General features: G+C 63.4%; 1 protein-coding gene and 1 non-coding gene across 2 annotated transcripts; both read left to right on the top strand.

The window, feature by feature from the left end:
• The first annotated feature begins 569 nt into the window (after positions 1-569).
• Positions 570-15,465, top strand: LOC117643987. The gene is made up of 15 exons (XM_034383174.1): positions 570-1,335; positions 8,001-8,150; positions 10,051-10,239; positions 10,442-10,721; positions 10,799-11,311; positions 11,387-11,463; positions 11,549-11,730; positions 12,030-12,316; positions 12,403-12,529; positions 12,611-12,982; positions 13,058-13,288; positions 13,364-13,603; positions 13,674-13,931; positions 14,005-14,402; positions 15,459-15,465. The coding sequence occupies exons 1-15, from the start codon at positions 570-572 to the stop codon at positions 15,463-15,465; spliced, it is 4,077 nt and encodes a 1,358-aa protein (XP_034239065.1).
• A 405-nt stretch (positions 15,466-15,870) lies between these two features.
• Trnaa-agc lies at positions 15,871-15,943 on the top strand. The gene has a single exon. It is a non-coding gene; the product is annotated as a tRNA-Ala (tRNA).

Below are 15,943 nucleotides of genomic sequence, written 5' to 3'. Positions count from 1 at the left end.
CGCGAAGACGGTGGCGGCTGCTGGGCTGCTATTCTTGGCGCGCTCGGCCCGCGCGCCCCGCGCCACCATGCCGGTGTGCCTGTGCCTGGCCCCGCGTTCGGCGTGCGGTGCGGCGCGGTGCGGTGCGCCCCAACCACAGCCTCCCTCGGCAGTGGCAGTGTGGCAGTCACGCCGGGGTCCTGGCGGCGCTTAGCAGCGCTTGGCAGCGTGCGCGGCGGGGAGGGCCGAGGGGCCGAGGCGTGCGATCGCGGCGGCACCGCGCCACGCGCGTGACGTTTGCCCTCCGAGGCCGTGAACGAGACCGGCGCGACAAAGTGCGAGTTCGTCAGTGCAGTGTGGTGTCGGCTGACATGCCAGTGCGCAGTGAAAGTGACCATCGGAACGTCATCGGGGAAGGCCTCGGCCGGTGACCGGCGCGGCATGCGACAGTGGGGGTAGCAGACCAGCGTCGGCATCGGGGCCAGCATGGCTTGCAGCAGGCCTCTGCCCCGACTCCTCAGCAGCCCCCGCACCCAGCTCCAGGGTCTCTGCGACCCAGGACGACGACGAGGCCGAGGCTGACCGCCACCATGTCGCCCCTGCTGGCGGTGATGGCCGTGCTGGTGCTGGCCGCGGCCGCGACGCCCCCCGTCCTCAATGCTCCCTTGGAGCCGCTGCCCGTGCTGGGCCTGGGCCCGGGCCTGGGCCCCTTCGGCATCGGCACGCCGCCCCCGGAGCAGGGCACCGAGCAGGGCGCCGAGCAGGGCGCCGACGACGCCGAGGACACGGAGCGCCAGTCCGTGCTGTGGCGCGCGCTGCCCAAACGCGTGGCCACGCACGGCACGGCCAGCCTCAGGGAGATGCTGGGCCGCTCGCGGACGTCCTCGCCGAGGAAGTCGGCGCAGTTCACGCCCACGGGGGTCTTGGCGGAGAACGCCGACGGCGACATGATCGCGGACCCGGGGCCGGCGTACCCCTACCAGCAGCAGCAGTACGACGACATGGTGCCGCGCTACCCGTCGTCCGGCGTCACGAGGGAGGTCATCGTGCGCCAGGGCCGCCTGGTCGGCGTGGTGCGCTCGGTGCCCGGCTTCGGCGAGGTGCACCAGTTCCTGGGGCTGCCTTACGCCGAGCCCCCGGTGGGCAGCCAGCGCTTCATGCCGCCCGCCTCGCCCAGCCAGTGGAAGGGCCTGAGGGTGGCGGACCGCTTCGGGCCCGTGTGCCCGCAGGCCCTGCCCGACCTCACGCTGCAGGACGCGTCGCCCGGCAGGCTGGGCCACGTGCAGCGTCTGCTGCCCTACCTGCAGGACCAGAGCGAGGACTGCCTGTACCTCAACGTGTACGCGCCGTCACAAGGTGAGACCCGGCAACTGGTGGGGCCGCCCCGCCAAAACTCCGCGAAAACACTCGCATGACAGTCAGGGAGGGCCGCACTGGTCCGCGGCGTTAGTGTGTCACCCCGTTCCTCCTCCGCCGATGCCCACTTGTTGCACTTGCAACACTGAGCCGTCGCCGTCGCCATCGGCGTAAGCGCGGCCTCTTCGCGGTTCGGCCCGACCACCATTCCGGGGTAAATTTAGCGCCCCGCGCGGCCAGCCCGCCAGCCCGCCACGCCGTCGGGCCGCCACTCTCGTTATTGTCACGTGGCTTGACGGCGACGTCGACGTCCTCGCGGCGCCACGGGGCCCCAGGACAACGAGGATAAATGAACGCGGTGGCTCAGGATGCCGACGTCCACAATGGTGAGCGTCTCGGGCGTCCCGTCGGCATCCTGGCGGCCCTGGCGCAATGTCCATGTTTCGTAGTTAATCACACCGTCCTCGGCGCGCTCCCCCGCCCCTCCGAGCAGGGCGCCGACGACGGGGAGGCCGCAGCGCGCAGCGCGCCGTCTGAAACAAAGTGATCAGCCGACGACGCGCGCGTGACGCGTCGGCCTGACGGAATGCGAGTCGTGACGTCCTGACGACGTCCTGACGTCCTGACACGCGGCGCCTCCGGGGCCACTCCTCAAACGCGCCTCAAAGTGCATAATCATGTGTTCTTCCTGACACGCCGACACGCCCCGTCCGAGAGGGCGCAGCACGTCCGCCTTCCGAGCAGGATGTTTGTAAACATTTTTTCGGGGGTTGAGTGTGAACGTCGCTCAGCGGAATCGGGCGCGGGACGCATGCAGGCGGTGCCGCGGTGCCGCGGTACGCTGTTCTGATTGGTGGACAACAAGGCCGTGGCGGAGGTGCCAAGGCACTTCCTGCCCCGACGGATGTGGCGCGACGGTGCACGCGGCGCGCAGCACGCCGTGGTACTTGCCGACTATTTTGGCCCTTCCCCGAAGTCAAAGCTTCCGGCCAGGGAGGACGCGCGGTGGACGGGTGCATTCGCGGTCCCCGTCGTCGTCGCGCCGCAGCGAGGTGCACAGTGGGCCAGAAGACCGGTGGATGCGGCCAAACCTCCAAATGCCCTTTGAGCTCGTTGAACAGGACTCGAACCGAGCGAGTGACCCCACCAAAAGATTCCTCGTTCGGAGAGCAAGTCATTGGTGGGGTCACACGTTCGGTTCGAGTCCCATTTAGCGACTCCGGACCTCGCGCCTAGAATTTCGGCCGCCTCCACCGGTCTTCTGGCGCACTGTGCAGCGTCGCCGGGCGGGCTGCTCCATTGCGAATACGCGCCGTCCCCGAACGCGCCTTTGAACGGCTGCTTGCGACGGCGACCCCAATTACTGCGTCTGTCACGATATGCCCCTCGGAGGCGTGGCATGCGCGAGGGAGGCTGCGTCCAGACACAATAATACGCCCGCCCGGTCGCCAGACGGTGGAGGGAGGGGGGGGGGACTTCCATAGCGGCGTCTCGCCGCGGCCGTCGCACCGCCGGCCGCCCTCCCCTTTGATTGTGTCTGGGGCGTCTGGGCGGGCTTGGTCTTCGCGACGCGGCGACGCGGCGACGCACACGGTGTGCATGGCGGCAGCGGCGACGCGGAGACGCACGGCGACACGGTGGAGCTGCCCCTCGCCTCCCCCCGCCCCGCCCCGCCCCGCCCCGCACGCACTCTGGCGGCCGGCCAAGGAATCCGCCGCGGCCGACGCCGGCGTCGCGACGCCGCCGACCACGCTGTTGTTGCGACGGAATGAAAAATCATACCGGTATAAATCTGGCCTTGATTAACGACTCCATCGACGGTAATTGACGGGCGCTGCTTTGTGGCGGCGCCATCGAGCGTCGCGTCGCGGCGGCCGAGGCCGAGCAGGCCGGGCTGGCCAAGGAGGGCGTCGCGTCTGGGGCAGCCCAGGGGCAGCCGGCCTCTCGGCCCGGCCGCCTCGACGTCCCTCGGGCCTCGGCTCGGGCCTCGGAGTGAAGTAAATCGGCCCGTCGATGCAGCCAGCCGATCAAGGTTCGAGGTTCAACGCGCCGCGCGGTATTTAAGGGAGCTGTATATTGCACTGCTGTTTGTTTGGCCACCCGAGCCGGCGGCCCAACCCAACCCGGCCCGGCCCGGCCCGGCGCAGTGCGCGCACAGTAAGCTGCGTGTTTTGAGGCACTAACACGAGCCAGCTGCACGTATCAGCATCAGCGCGGCGCGGGCAGCGAGGACATTGCAGTCATGAAGCGAGGATTTATCACTAACCGCCGAGCGATTCCGAACAGTCGCTCTGTCTCTCTCGCACCCCTACGGGGCGCGCCACGAGTGCGACAAAGCCAGAGCGACGAGAAGACTCTTCAGAGAGGCGGCAGGCGGGTGAGAAGTGGCCCAAATTACTCGTTCGTCACAAGGGGATGAAGTATGCAGAGGGTGCTTGGAGGCCCAGGAACCCGTCAAGGATCCCGTCGAAGTGTCGACGAGTGACGCGAGCCACCAGGGTCGCGGAGCCTGCAGCCCGAGAGGAGAGGAGAGGCTGGGGATAAATCAAAAGCATGCAAGTCAAGGCGCAGACACAGACCCCCTCTCTGTCGACGCGCCGACGGCGTCTCCCCCTTGCACTCCTCTATCTCCACTGGCTAGTCTAGATTCCGAACAGCAGCGCCTCGTCTCTCTCTACGATCTGCGAGACACACCATGGGTGCGAGAGAGACACCGCGTTGGACCCCCTGTTCGGAAACGGCTAGCTAGACTTCTGTTGCGATAAACAAGGCGCCATCACTATCCAAAACTGATTGCTTTTCGAAAACCGTCCCGATTGCGCGACGCCGGATTGACAGCTGTCGGCGGCGCCGCTCCACGCGCTGGCCGTCGTGCTGGCCGTCGTGCTGGCCGTCGTGCTCGCCGAGGCCGAGATCGAGGTGCCCGTCACACCGCGTCACGCCGCGTCACGCCGCGTCGGTCACGCCCTCAGCGCGGCACGCGGCACGCCGAGGGCTAAGTTTAGCGCGTAGTACTACTACGGCAGGGCGCGCGCATTGAGCGCGGTGCGGTGTGCGGCGGTGCGGTCCTTCGGGCTCCCTTTGGAGTCCCTTGTGGAGTCCCCTTGGGGTCCCTCTGAGTCCGTGACGTTGGGGATCATTTGGGCGGCGCGCGATGTCTGGTTGCCATTGGGCCAGCAGCTGCAGCGGACTGATTCCGAGAGTCACTTTCGTCTCACTGTCTCTCTCGCGCCTCTAGGGGACGTCTCCCAGAAACAAAACCAAGTGTTCAGTTAGCTCACTGTAAGTCATCACACTGCGACTGGTGTGGCCTCCGGAAGCGGAACTCGTCTCCATCCATCGCGAGGCGAGGCGACGCGTGGCGCGGGGCCATAGCGCGGGGCCCTGGCGGACGCGAGAAGAGAGGCAACCCGAGACGCTTTTTAGGGAAACGGGACGATGGCGGCCTGCATGGCGGCGGGGGCGGCTCGCATCAATAACGACCCGCGCGTGCCGAGGAGACACTTCGGACCGAAAAGCAAACAACCGGAACGCGCCGCCGCGGGCTTATCCCGAACAGCGTGTGGCTTTCGTCGCCCTGTCTCTCTCGCACTCGCGAGCCGCCCCGAAGGTGCGACGGAGACGGAGCGAGCCACTTGAAGAGAGGCTTTACACGTGTTGCTGGGAATCGCCCCGGCGAGACACTCAGAGGGACTTGAGCTTGAGGCGCTTGTCGTGATCAAGGAGGCAAACAGTCTCGCGCCCCCGCCGCCCTGCCGACACCGACACCGTGCCCCGAGGTTCATCTGATGGAAATTAACAGGATTACCCGCCCGTGAGGCCGTGAGGCCTAGGGGTTCCTATGGCGAGGCCCGCCGCTGGGCCGCCGGGTCCGGCAGCCTCCCCTGGTGCACCAACAGTGATCTCCACGCCACTGCGTGGCAGGCTGGCCGGCTAAAAACACGACCACAGGCCAGAGGGTATTCCAGTCCGCCCCTGGATTGTTTGTTGGCGCTGGTCTCTGGTTTTGGCCAGGTGGCTGCGTTGGCTCGCGGGCGCCGAGTGTATGATGCCGAGCGGGGGCGGGGCGGGACTTTGAGACGGGCGCGCTGCTGGCCGCTGCTGGCGCCGGCTGGGCGCGCAAAGGGCCCTTCGCGCTTGCAGTGTGCTTGCACTGCCAGAGCCGCAGTCAGAGCCTGGCGAAAGTCATCGGCATGAGCAGCGCACGCTACAAGCTACAAGTACAGCACTACCGAGAAGAAACAAGCACAGCCTGTGACAGACCGCACCCGCAAACGCCGTCGAATCTCTGTTCTTTCGTACAGTTTTGTAAAAGAGAGAGAGCAGTTTGCAGTTGGTGCAGCAGAGTGTAACGAAAACTGTGCAATAAAACGAGATTCCCGACTCCCCCTGTCCTCCTCGACGGCCTCCTTCCAGAGGCGCGCGCCAGAGCGGGGACGTCGGGGACGTCAGAGCACATTACGGCGAGTTGGTCCTCCTCAAAGGCCCCGTCATCTGCCCTTCACCTACCCCCCCCCCTCCCCCTTCTCCGAAGATCGCCTTATTTATAGCAGTAGGTGCGCGGCAAGGCGGCAGGCAAGGCGGCAAGCGACGCGAACGCGACTCCCCGACGGTAATCACACGCATATGGACGGGTTGGGGTCTGCGATTCGTCGCCCTGTCTCTCTCGCACCCGAGCGGGACGCACCGTGGGCGCGACAGGGACGCAGCGACACGAAACGACTCGCTACGGAATCTGGCCCGCGCGTGCAAAAACGGCGCGCGCTCGAAGGGTGTGCCACTGCCGCCGCTGCACCACAACAGCGTAAAGCTTCTGGTTTTACAGTGCGCGTTCGGTCCTCGCGGTTTCAAGGGACGCCGCCCCCGGTCCCTAGGTCCGCGGGGTCCAAGGGCAGCGGCCATCGCAGGCGCAGCGAAGGCACAGCGAAGGCGCCACCAGCGCGACGCCAAACAACAGGGCGGCGCCCCCGCCCCTCCCTCCCCGCCGTAAAAAAGGACTCGCGGCCAAGAATACGCCGTGTCCTGGCTATTCACACCGGCACGGGATTATTTCCACCCACTCCCACGCACAAGCACACCCGCCATACAACGGGAAGTGCACTGCACGTAATACGTGCATGCCGAGGCGTGCACTGACCTGCAGCAACACACCCTCGTAAAAACGTTAAATTAAATTTTATAAAATTTTTGTTAAAGTTTTGTTAAGAGTAATCAACTTTTAATTAAATCGTCTACTTTAATTAAACTTCTTTTGTTAAATTGCCGTGTTTAACAAAAATTTATTAGTTGGATTTATTAAAAAAATGATCTAACAAAATTTAATTTGAACCTTACATTAATGTTTGTTAAAAATATTTCTTTATTAAACTCGTTTGTAATTGACTTTAACAACATTGGACGGTCTTGTTAAGTTTAGTTCGGTGTTTAATTTGAGTTTGTTACGGATGTTCCTAAATTAAAGACTTCTTTGATTAAAGTGAACTCTTGCCCTGGATTAAGTTAACGGGTTATGTTACGATCTAATTTAATCATGTCAATAAGTCAAGAGGCTTGTCTTCGTGAACAGCGTGACTTGAACGGGACAAAAGCGAGGAAAGGGACTAGCTTCCATTAATTGAGCATCGACATCAAGCACGCGCTTTTCAAGGCAATAAATACGATAATGTTAAGTCAGTCCTATGAATGCAAGATTTAATTAAATTTAATAAAAACTTGTATGCCGCTAGATGGCGCTGCCGTCTACTTCAATCCCTTAGCTCGCGGAGTTCACTAGCATAGCCGCTAGCATAAGGTGCGCAGGCGGATCCCTCTGAACCAGTCGCGCTCAGAGGAGTCCGATCTCCTGATTTTTGACTTGGTTCCTCTAGGCAGGTGTCTAGGGGGATCTTACCCGGCCTCAGGGTCTCTGTCGAACATCCATCCGAAATTATCGAACCAGTTCAAACGTTTCCCGGTTTTAATCAAAACTTCTTTAATTAAATTACTTTAACTTTAACAAGGTATTTTATTAAAAGATTTTAATTAAAACCAAAAAATTGAATTAAAACTTGTTAATTTTAACAATATTTAACTAGTTTTTGTTAACGGAAAGAGCCTATGACGTGCTACCTGGATGCATTATTGGTAGCTGCTTCACCAATCTGGCCTTATTAACGGGCCCTTAACAAAAGTTAATAAGAAACTTCATTAAAGTTAATTAAATTTTATAAAACTGGTATTTGTTAAATATTAATGAAAACTTAATAAAGATTTAATATAACATTTATTAAATTTAATTAAGGCCATTTTACGAGGGAGCGGGCCGGTGGAGGCGGCCAAAACTCTAGACGCGTTTTGAGCTCCAGAGCCGCTAAACAGGACTCGAACCGAACGTGTGACCCCACGAATGGATTCCTCGTTCGGAGAGCAATCCATTGGTGGGGTCACACGTTCGCTTCAAGTCTCATTTAGCGACTCTGGAGCTCAAACACGTCAAGAATTTTGGCCGCCTTCACCGGTCTGCTGGCCCACTGTGCAACGGGGTGCCGCGGGGACTGCAGCCAGGAAGCGCGGGGGCGTCCGTCAACTGCGTGGCGCTAAACAGGATCCTGGACCAAATTTTCACCCACCCCCACGAAAAGAACGAGAGACAAACCTACAGGCGACGCGTGTTCTGTTTGTTGCAGCTTCCTCGCACTCGTCGCGTCTGCCGGTGCTCGTCTACATCCACGGCGAGTCCCTGGAGTGGAACGCCGGCACCCCGTACGACGGCTCCGTGCTGGCCGCCTACGGCAAGGTCATCGTCGTCACCTTCAACTTCCGCCTGGGCATCCTCGGTGAGTTTCGCGCGCGTCTGCAGAGAGGAGGAGAGGGAGAGAGAGAGAGAGCGGTGTAGTAATGCACGTTGGCGCCGAGGCCCCCCTCGCGACGGCCGACGGGTCAACTCTTCTGCCGGTGCAACAACCTCGCCGGCGGCAGACCGACGGACTGCTGGTGCTGCCGGCGGTTACGTCTCGGGAGGGGCGGTCGGGCCGCTCGGTTCGCAAGGCCATGCGACAACTAGCCACTGACTGATGGCCACGCCGCCACGCCAGAGCGGAGGCATTTTAACGCGGGGAATGCCACGCGAAGCTGCGAGCCGCGTCGTGCCCTACCTGGTTTTAAGTGGCGGGGGAGAGGGGGGAGTGGGGGCAGGGCCGCGACGACAACATGCGCCCCGAAATAGCGCCCGTTGGGCCCCGTTGGGCCCCGTTGGGCCCCGTTGGGGCAGGGGCGTAGCCAGGGCCGCGGCGAGGGGGGCCGGCACCACCGTGGCGCTATTTTCGCGGAAGCGCTGCAGCGGCGAAGACGACGCCCCTTGGGCGCCTCGGATGCCGCGTGCCCGCCGGGCCCGCGTCCGCAAAGGACACCTGCAGTGCAGCGGCCTGCAGTGCAGCAGGGCGGCGAGGCGGCGCCATGGCCTCCACGGCCTTCTTGGCGGCCGCGACCACGTACCTTCAAACCGCGACGGTTCAGCGGCTTCAGCGGTTCTTTTGGCGCCAGTGTCCCCTGGCTGGACTCGCAGACGGACGGACGGACGGACGGACTTTGGCAGAGCAGCCCCTGCTCGGCGGATTGGGCCGCCGGCGATGAAAAGCTGCCTTTGTGCCCGTCGTCCATTCGTCACGACATCGGGGTGGGCAGGGCACGGCACGGCACGGCACGGGGCCGTCAAGCCGACGCCCTGCCGACGCGCGGCAAGGGAAGGCAAGGGCTATTCCCGTCGCCACTCGTCATGTTTGATACGCCGGGAAATATGTTTCATTTTCCGTGCGCGGCCTGGCGGCACGAAAACCCGCCGCGACGTCCTAGAAACTGATTTAGTGCAGACGGGCGCGCTTCAAAATGGTACAATGCGGTGAAATTGCGGCGGACATCTGCGGATGATGACGCGTCGCTGCTGCGGCCCAACACCCCCACCCCGAACTCCACACCCCACGACCGAGAGGCACCGCGAGGCGGGCGCCAGCGTTTCGGCCGTTTCGCCGCACTGTGCGATATCGGGGTCAGCGACTGGACGTCGGCCAGCCGCGGCAGCTGATCATCCCCCCCCCCCCCACACACACACACACACTGCAGCGCGCGGCGGCCGCGGAGGGTGTTTGTGCACGGCTGGGGCGCCGGGGCGCCGGGGCATCGCCACACCTGGCAGGCGTGGCGACGGGGCGCGCTGCTGGCGGGATGCCGAACAAAAACAGGCCCTCCTGGGAGGGGGAGGGGGAGGGGAGAGGCCGCAGGGGCCACTCACTCCCCTAATTGCGGCGCCCAGCACCAGGCTGACTCCGAACGGCGCGCTCCCGTCGCTCCGTCTCGCTCGCACTCATGGACCGCCCCGCCGGGGTGCGAGAGAGACAGAGCGACGAGAGGACTGCTCGGAATCAGCCCGCAGGACCCCCCACGCCAACAGGGCGCCGCTCCTCGAGGGCGTCGAGCTGCAGTCGAGCTGCAGTCGAGCTGCATTCGGCGCCTGGATGTAGGCAACCCGCACGCGGCCGCTGCGTTACGGGCAGGCCTAACCCGTCCATCACAGGCGCTTGGCCTGCTCGCTCGGGCTGCTCGGCTTCGGCTCCGTTCGTTCGTCTTCAGACCTTCCTCTCCCATGGGAGCAGTCCTGCCGCAAAGTAGATCAAAACGGCGACAAATGCCGTGAAGACAAATGCATGACGACACATGACTATCGCCGTGCTGCCCCGCCAGGTTTCCTGCGGCCCGGGGTGCACGACAGCACCGTGAGCAACTTCGGCCTGCTGGACCAGGTGGCCGCCCTGCAGTGGGTCAAGGACAACATCGACGCGCTGGGCGGCGACCCGCACTCCGTCACCCTGATGGGGCACTCGACCGGGGCGGCCTGCGCCTCCCTGCTGCTCGTCTCGCCCGTCTCCAGCAGTGAGTAACTAGCACAGTGGGCCAGAAGAGCGGCGCCGGCGGCCACGCTCGGTTTGAGTTTTGCTTAGCGACTCTAGAGCTCAAAACGCGTCTAGAGTCTTGGCCGCCGACGCCGGTCTTCTGGTCCACTGTGCCGCGGCGAGGACTATCGTGTCGACAGGAGTGCGGCTTGTTCTTGTTCGCTCACCCCTCTTCTCCGCAGACCTGTTCCACCGCGCCATCCTGATGAGCGGCACGGCGCTGGCGGACTGGGCCATGACGCCCAGCCCGCTGCAGTTCACCATCCAGGTGGCCTCGGAGCTCAACTGCCCCCTGAGCGACGAGCTGGCCGCCTGCCTGCGCAAGCGGCGGCTCAGCGACCTCCTCGCCGTCAAGGTGAACCGGCCGCCCTTCAAGACCCCCTTCGGCCCCGTCGTGGACGGCAGCGTCATCCCCAACGAGCCCCTGCAGCTCATGGGCACCTACCGCGAGCTGTTCAGTCGGTGAGCCACGCCGCCACCACAGATCAAAGTAAACACGTCACGAAAAACGTCACCAAACTTCTCTTTTTGTGGTGTAGGTACGAGCTGCTCCTGGGCGTGACGGAGCAGGAGGCGTACCACCTGCTGGACGGCAAGTCGCTGTCCTACGGCGTGCCCGAGCGCGACCGCGACGCCATGCTCAAGCGCTACACGCACGCGCGCTTCGAGAAGCACCCCGACATGGTGCTGGCCAGCACCCTGGCCGAGTACGCGCAGGACCCGGCGCTGTACCACCCCGTGGCGGCCGAGGGGCAGCGCGACCTGCTGCTGGACATCCTGTCCGACGCGCGCGTCGCGGCGCCCGTCATCAAGACCGCCGAGCTGCACGCCGAGGCCAACCGCAGCAGCTACCTGTACGTGTTCACGCACCGCACCAAGAACCGCAACTACCCGGCCGTGGACAAGTCCGTCCAGGGCGACGAGCTGGCCTACGTGTTCGGGCTGCCCCTGACGCCCAGCGCGGCGCGGCCCGGCAACAAGCACTACACCATGGACGAGAAGCGCCTCGCGGAGACCATCATCACGCTCTGGACCAACTTCGCCAAGAAGGGGTGAGCGCTGGGGCGGCGAGGACAGCTAACAAAGCCTTGACCGGAACAAACAAAACTGAGCGTTTATTTTTACAGAGACCCAAACATACCGAGAAGAAGGACCCCTAACTGGCCCAAGTTTGACACGACCGACATGGTGTACCTGAACATCAGTAAGTGTGCGACGGCAGGCCGCATTGAGGCCTTCGCCAATTCTCCACTGTGCATCCTTCAGAATGTGTGTGAAACGCTTTCCAGGCATCCACCTGAGCGTGGACCAGCACTACCGGGCGCAGCAGATGAAGTACTGGAACCACGACCTGCCGCAGCTGCTGCGCAACCCCCAGACGGAGCCCTGGTCTCCCCAGGACCGCGAGGGCAACCGGGACAGCGCAGTGTACGGCGTGCCCCGCCTGTTCCAGCGGCCACGCGACCGCGAGGTGAGGCGCACAGCGCTGCCCGTGGCGATGGCCCGCAGAGCTAGAAGACAGGCGGAGGTGGTCAAAATCCCGAACGCGTTTTGAGCTCCAGCGTCGGTAAATGAGACTCGAACCGAACGTGTGACCCCACCAATGGATTCCTCTTTCGAAGAGCAGGGTCATAAGTCCGGTTCGAGTCCTCTTTCGCGACTCTGGAGCTCAAAACGCGTCTAGATTTTGGCCGCCTCCGCCGGTCTTCTGGCCCACCGTGCCCCGTGCTTTTGAAACAGCAGTGGAGTATAGACGATGCGGAGTTCCAGGAGGACCTGTCGACGCCCCGGCGCACCTACGGCACGATGGTCAACTCGGGCCAGGACGACACGCCGGGGGCGCCGTCGCCGCCCCGCGCCGACCTCGAGCTGACCATCGCGGACGTCGAGGACCGCGACCGCGCCTCCGAGGACGGGCTGGGCCGCGTGGCGCCCTCGGCGCTGGCCTTGTCCGTCGTCATCGTAGTGGGGATCTCGTTTCTGCTCGTCAACGTGTGCGCCTTCGGCTTCCTGTACTACAAGAAGAACCGCCTGCGCATGCAGCAACAGTTCTTTAGGTAAGAGCCTTTCGTGCCTGCGGGCTGGTTCCGAGAGTTCCACTCACCCCTCGGGTGGGTGGTCTGACTCTCGGCGGTCTGTGTAGTTCGCAGTGCCGCGGTGGCGGCCTAGAGGACGACTGCGACGACGCGTACACCAAGAAGGCTCCGTCCGGGGCGGAGGGTGGCTTCTCCTGCAGCGCCGCGTCGCCACCCCTGCCGCCGCCGCCTCAGCAGCAGCCCCGCGGCCTCGGACAGCGCCTGCGGTTGTTCCTGAACCGGACGGGGCCCGGACTTCCCCGCCGGGACCGCCAGACGCGCGGCGCGGGGGTGGGGGCGCCGTCGGGGCCCTTGGGGCCGGCGAGCCACAGCCGCGCCGACAGCAAGGACGACCTGTACGAGGCGGTGCGCGGCGCCAGCAGGAGTACCAGCAGGATGGGCCGCGCGAGGCAGCCGGCCAAGGACGAGGGGCGCGACGACGCGGCCTCCAGGATGCGCGATTGGGTGGCCCAGGAGGTGGTGCAGAGGTGCTCGCCGGGGTTCCTGCGCAGAGGCCGCCGTGCTAGTGGCCGCGCCCCGCTGTCCGCCAGCTCGTCCACGGACCAGCCGGACACCCCCGACGACGCGGCCAGCCGCAGCCCCGGGCAGAGTCCGCGTCCCGGCGGCACCAAGGCCGCCGTGCAGAAGGTAGAGCAGTACTCGGAGTTCACTGGAAGCTAGTCGGCCGGGACGACGCACTTCACGATGTTCCTCCTTCCCCAGGTCTCGGTGGCGATCGACGCGACCCCCGCGGCCCGGTCGTCGTCCGTGCTGCGGCAGCTCCCCATCGAGCTGAGCAAGTCCCTGGAGGAGACGGCGCGGCTGGCCGAGGCCGCCGCCGAGGGCGGGCAGGGCGGGCAGAGCACCGTGGCCGGCATGACCAGGTCCACGCCCTCGCTGTGTTCTCGGCCCTCGCTGCAGCGCTCCGAGGCCGTGGACGAGGTCGACGGATTGGTGAGAGTCCTTCCGTTCTCGTCTCGATTTTGCAGCTCGAACCCGATTTTTGATTTTCCTTCTCCTGCCGCGCAGCCCCTGGAGCGACGACGCAGCATCACCAGCGTGGTCATGGACCTGCAGCCCAGCTTGGTGGACATCGTGGTCGCGCCCGGCCCGCCGTCGCCCCCCGCGGCCACGCCCATGGCCACGCCAATGCACTCGTTCGTGGGCCCGCGTGACGTGAACGTGACGTCGCGCGACGAGTCGCAGCAGGCCGCCGAGATGTGCGCCGAGGAGGCGCTGGACAGCATGCGGAGGAGGAACTACCCCAAAGTAAGCGCGCGACCGCTCCCCCGCCCCGGCACTGCGACGAACCCCGCGTTTACTTGGTGCTCTCCACAAGCAGGTGCTGCCGGACCTGCCCGTGTGCGACGCGCCGGGCTGCGGCCCTCTGCCCCATCAGCTCAGCGCCATGCAGATGGCAGCCGCGCGGCGACGGTCGCTGCCGCCGGGACACCTCCAGATGGCGAGGAACATGACGTTCCCGTGCGCCTACCCGTGCGCCATCCCCATGGACGCCGCGGACGCCGGCCTCTACAACAGGATGAGGCCCGCGCCCCCGCCGAGGATCTCGTCGACCCTGGGTCGGAGGCAACAGCCGGTGAGTCCGTCAACCGAAACCATGACCGCAGAAGTGGTGACACCGAGGGTGACATCGACATTTACGATCGCAGGTCGGCGCGAGAGTGATGCTTCCGGCGACTCCGGAGCTGCCGGGCAGCACGCCGACGCCGTCCGCCCCCACCGCGGGGCCGGGGACGCCGGGGACGTCGCCGCCGCAGGTGCGCTACGAGCCCAGGGTCATCATCCGGGCGCGAGACCCGTGCGAGGACGCGGCCCCCCTGCCGGTCACGCAGACGTCCTCCAGCAGCGTGACGCTGCGGCGCCCGGAGCCCCGCGTCATCATCAAGGCCACGTCCAACAACCCGGTGCGCGCCGCGGCCACGGACGACAGCGACTACGGCTTTACGCAGCCGCACCCCCAGGTGCACATGCAGGACCTCCCCCAGGTGCATGCGCCGACTCGCCCTCCGCTGGCCGCCGAGGCGGCCGAGCCGGCCGAGCCCCGCCCCCAGGCCAACCTGCCAACGCCGCCGACGCTGGCCAGGCCGGCGCCTGCACCGTCGCCGAGCGCGACCCCCACGGCCAGCCCCACCCCGGCCAGGGTGACCCTGGCGACCCCCGCGGCGACGGCCAGCGCGACCGGCGCCCCGGGCAGCCCGCCGGCGATCGCCCCGAAGCCTGTGCTCAAGAAGGCGGCAGACCATCCGCCCCTCGGTGAAGCCTCGGCCGCGAAGCCAACTGGCGACACGGCGCCACCGCCTCAGCAGAAGTCACCACAGCCCCAGAAGCACAGCAACCCAGCGCCAGCCTCGCCGAAAGTCGGCGCAGGGGCCACCACGAAGGCGCCGCCGACACCGCCCCCAATGCCCTCGGGCGGGGCCAGCGGGGGCGCCACCAAGAAGCAGCAACAGCAGCGGAAGGCGTCGGACTCGGGCAGCAAGACGGGGACCATCAAGAAGGGGAAAAAGAAGTGACACCAATTCCAGGTTCCAGGTCTTCCAGGTCCAGGGCATGGAGACTGAAACACTTCCGCCTTCTCTGGGAAGCTCACCGCTAATTTATTTGATGGAATTATTTATTTATTTATTAGGCTAGTTTTAAGGAGATGTATTTTTGTATTAATTTAGAAACTGAAGAGTGGCACGATGAGTTTGTAGACACACTTTCGTCCACGAAAATTGTCTGCACGTCACACTTTGGAACAGAAAGGGGAAAATGTACATTTTAAACTGAAGGTTGTATTTGATGCATTTTAGTTAATACTATAAAACTAAGTAATTTGTTTTGTACGATGCAATCCACAAAGAGAATGGTGTCAATGTGTGTGCGCGTGAGTGAGAGAGAGAGAGAGTAGGTGTCAGGTGTGTGTGTGTCTGTCCGTCTGTCTGTGTATGAGTCTGGGTGAAATTTGTGAGCAAAAGGGACAACGATGGAGAGTGGACTGTGGCTGCCAAAGACTGACTGAAGCAATTGAGTTAAGAAATTGACGATTTACGGGTTGATTCACCTGGACATGAATGTTGTGTTTTAACGTGTATTTAATCGTGTACAATATTAAATGCAGAATGTAATTCAGTGCATCCAGCTACTACTCTCACAAAATAATCAACATTGTTGGAACGCTTGATAAGCTGGAACCATGCCCACATTGTAACGGTGCATTTACTTATAGACTTTATGCAACCGTCGAATGCATGTACTAGGGTACGTTTAAGAACGAATAAAACTGGATCATTCCACTGAAATTTGGGAAATGTGGACTACTTTTATGAGAGAATAGTACATGATTGACATGATTCGAAGGTATCTGGGGCTTCCCCCTCCACGCGGCCATCGGTGGTCGGCTGGCTCACGGCGGTTGCCGTTGGTGGGGCAACGCTTGGCAAGGCGCAAGGCCAACGCCCAGCCCAGTCCGGTTTGGGCAGGTGGGTCCAGGGCCAATTGTGTACCGACTTTCTTTCTACACTGAACGTAATGGGGGCGTAGCTCAGATGGTAGAGCGCTCGCTTAGCATGTGAGAGGTACGGGGATCGATACCCCGCGCCTCCA

Source organism: Thrips palmi, unplaced genomic scaffold, assembly GCF_012932325.1.
Source record: "Thrips palmi isolate BJ-2018 unplaced genomic scaffold, TpBJ-2018v1 HiC_scaffold_17, whole genome shotgun sequence".
NCBI classification, from domain to species: Eukaryota; Metazoa; Arthropoda; class Insecta; order Thysanoptera; family Thripidae; genus Thrips; species Thrips palmi.
This window is presented reverse-complemented; position numbering and strand designations above follow the sequence as displayed.

Bases quoted from the DNA above. Each gene is read 5' to 3' on its own strand.
- LOC117643987 (XM_034383174.1), top strand. From the start codon at position 570: ATGTCGCCCCTGCTGGCGGTGATGGCCGTGCTGGTGCTGGCCGCGGCC. The intron at 8,151-10,050 runs GTGAGTTTCGCG...CTGCCCCGCCAG, and splicing joins CTTCCGCCTGGGCATCCTCG to GTTTCCTGCGGCCCGGGGTG. The intron at 11,312-11,386 runs GTGAGCGCTGGG...TTATTTTTACAG, and splicing joins ACCAACTTCGCCAAGAAGGG to AGACCCAAACATACCGAGAA.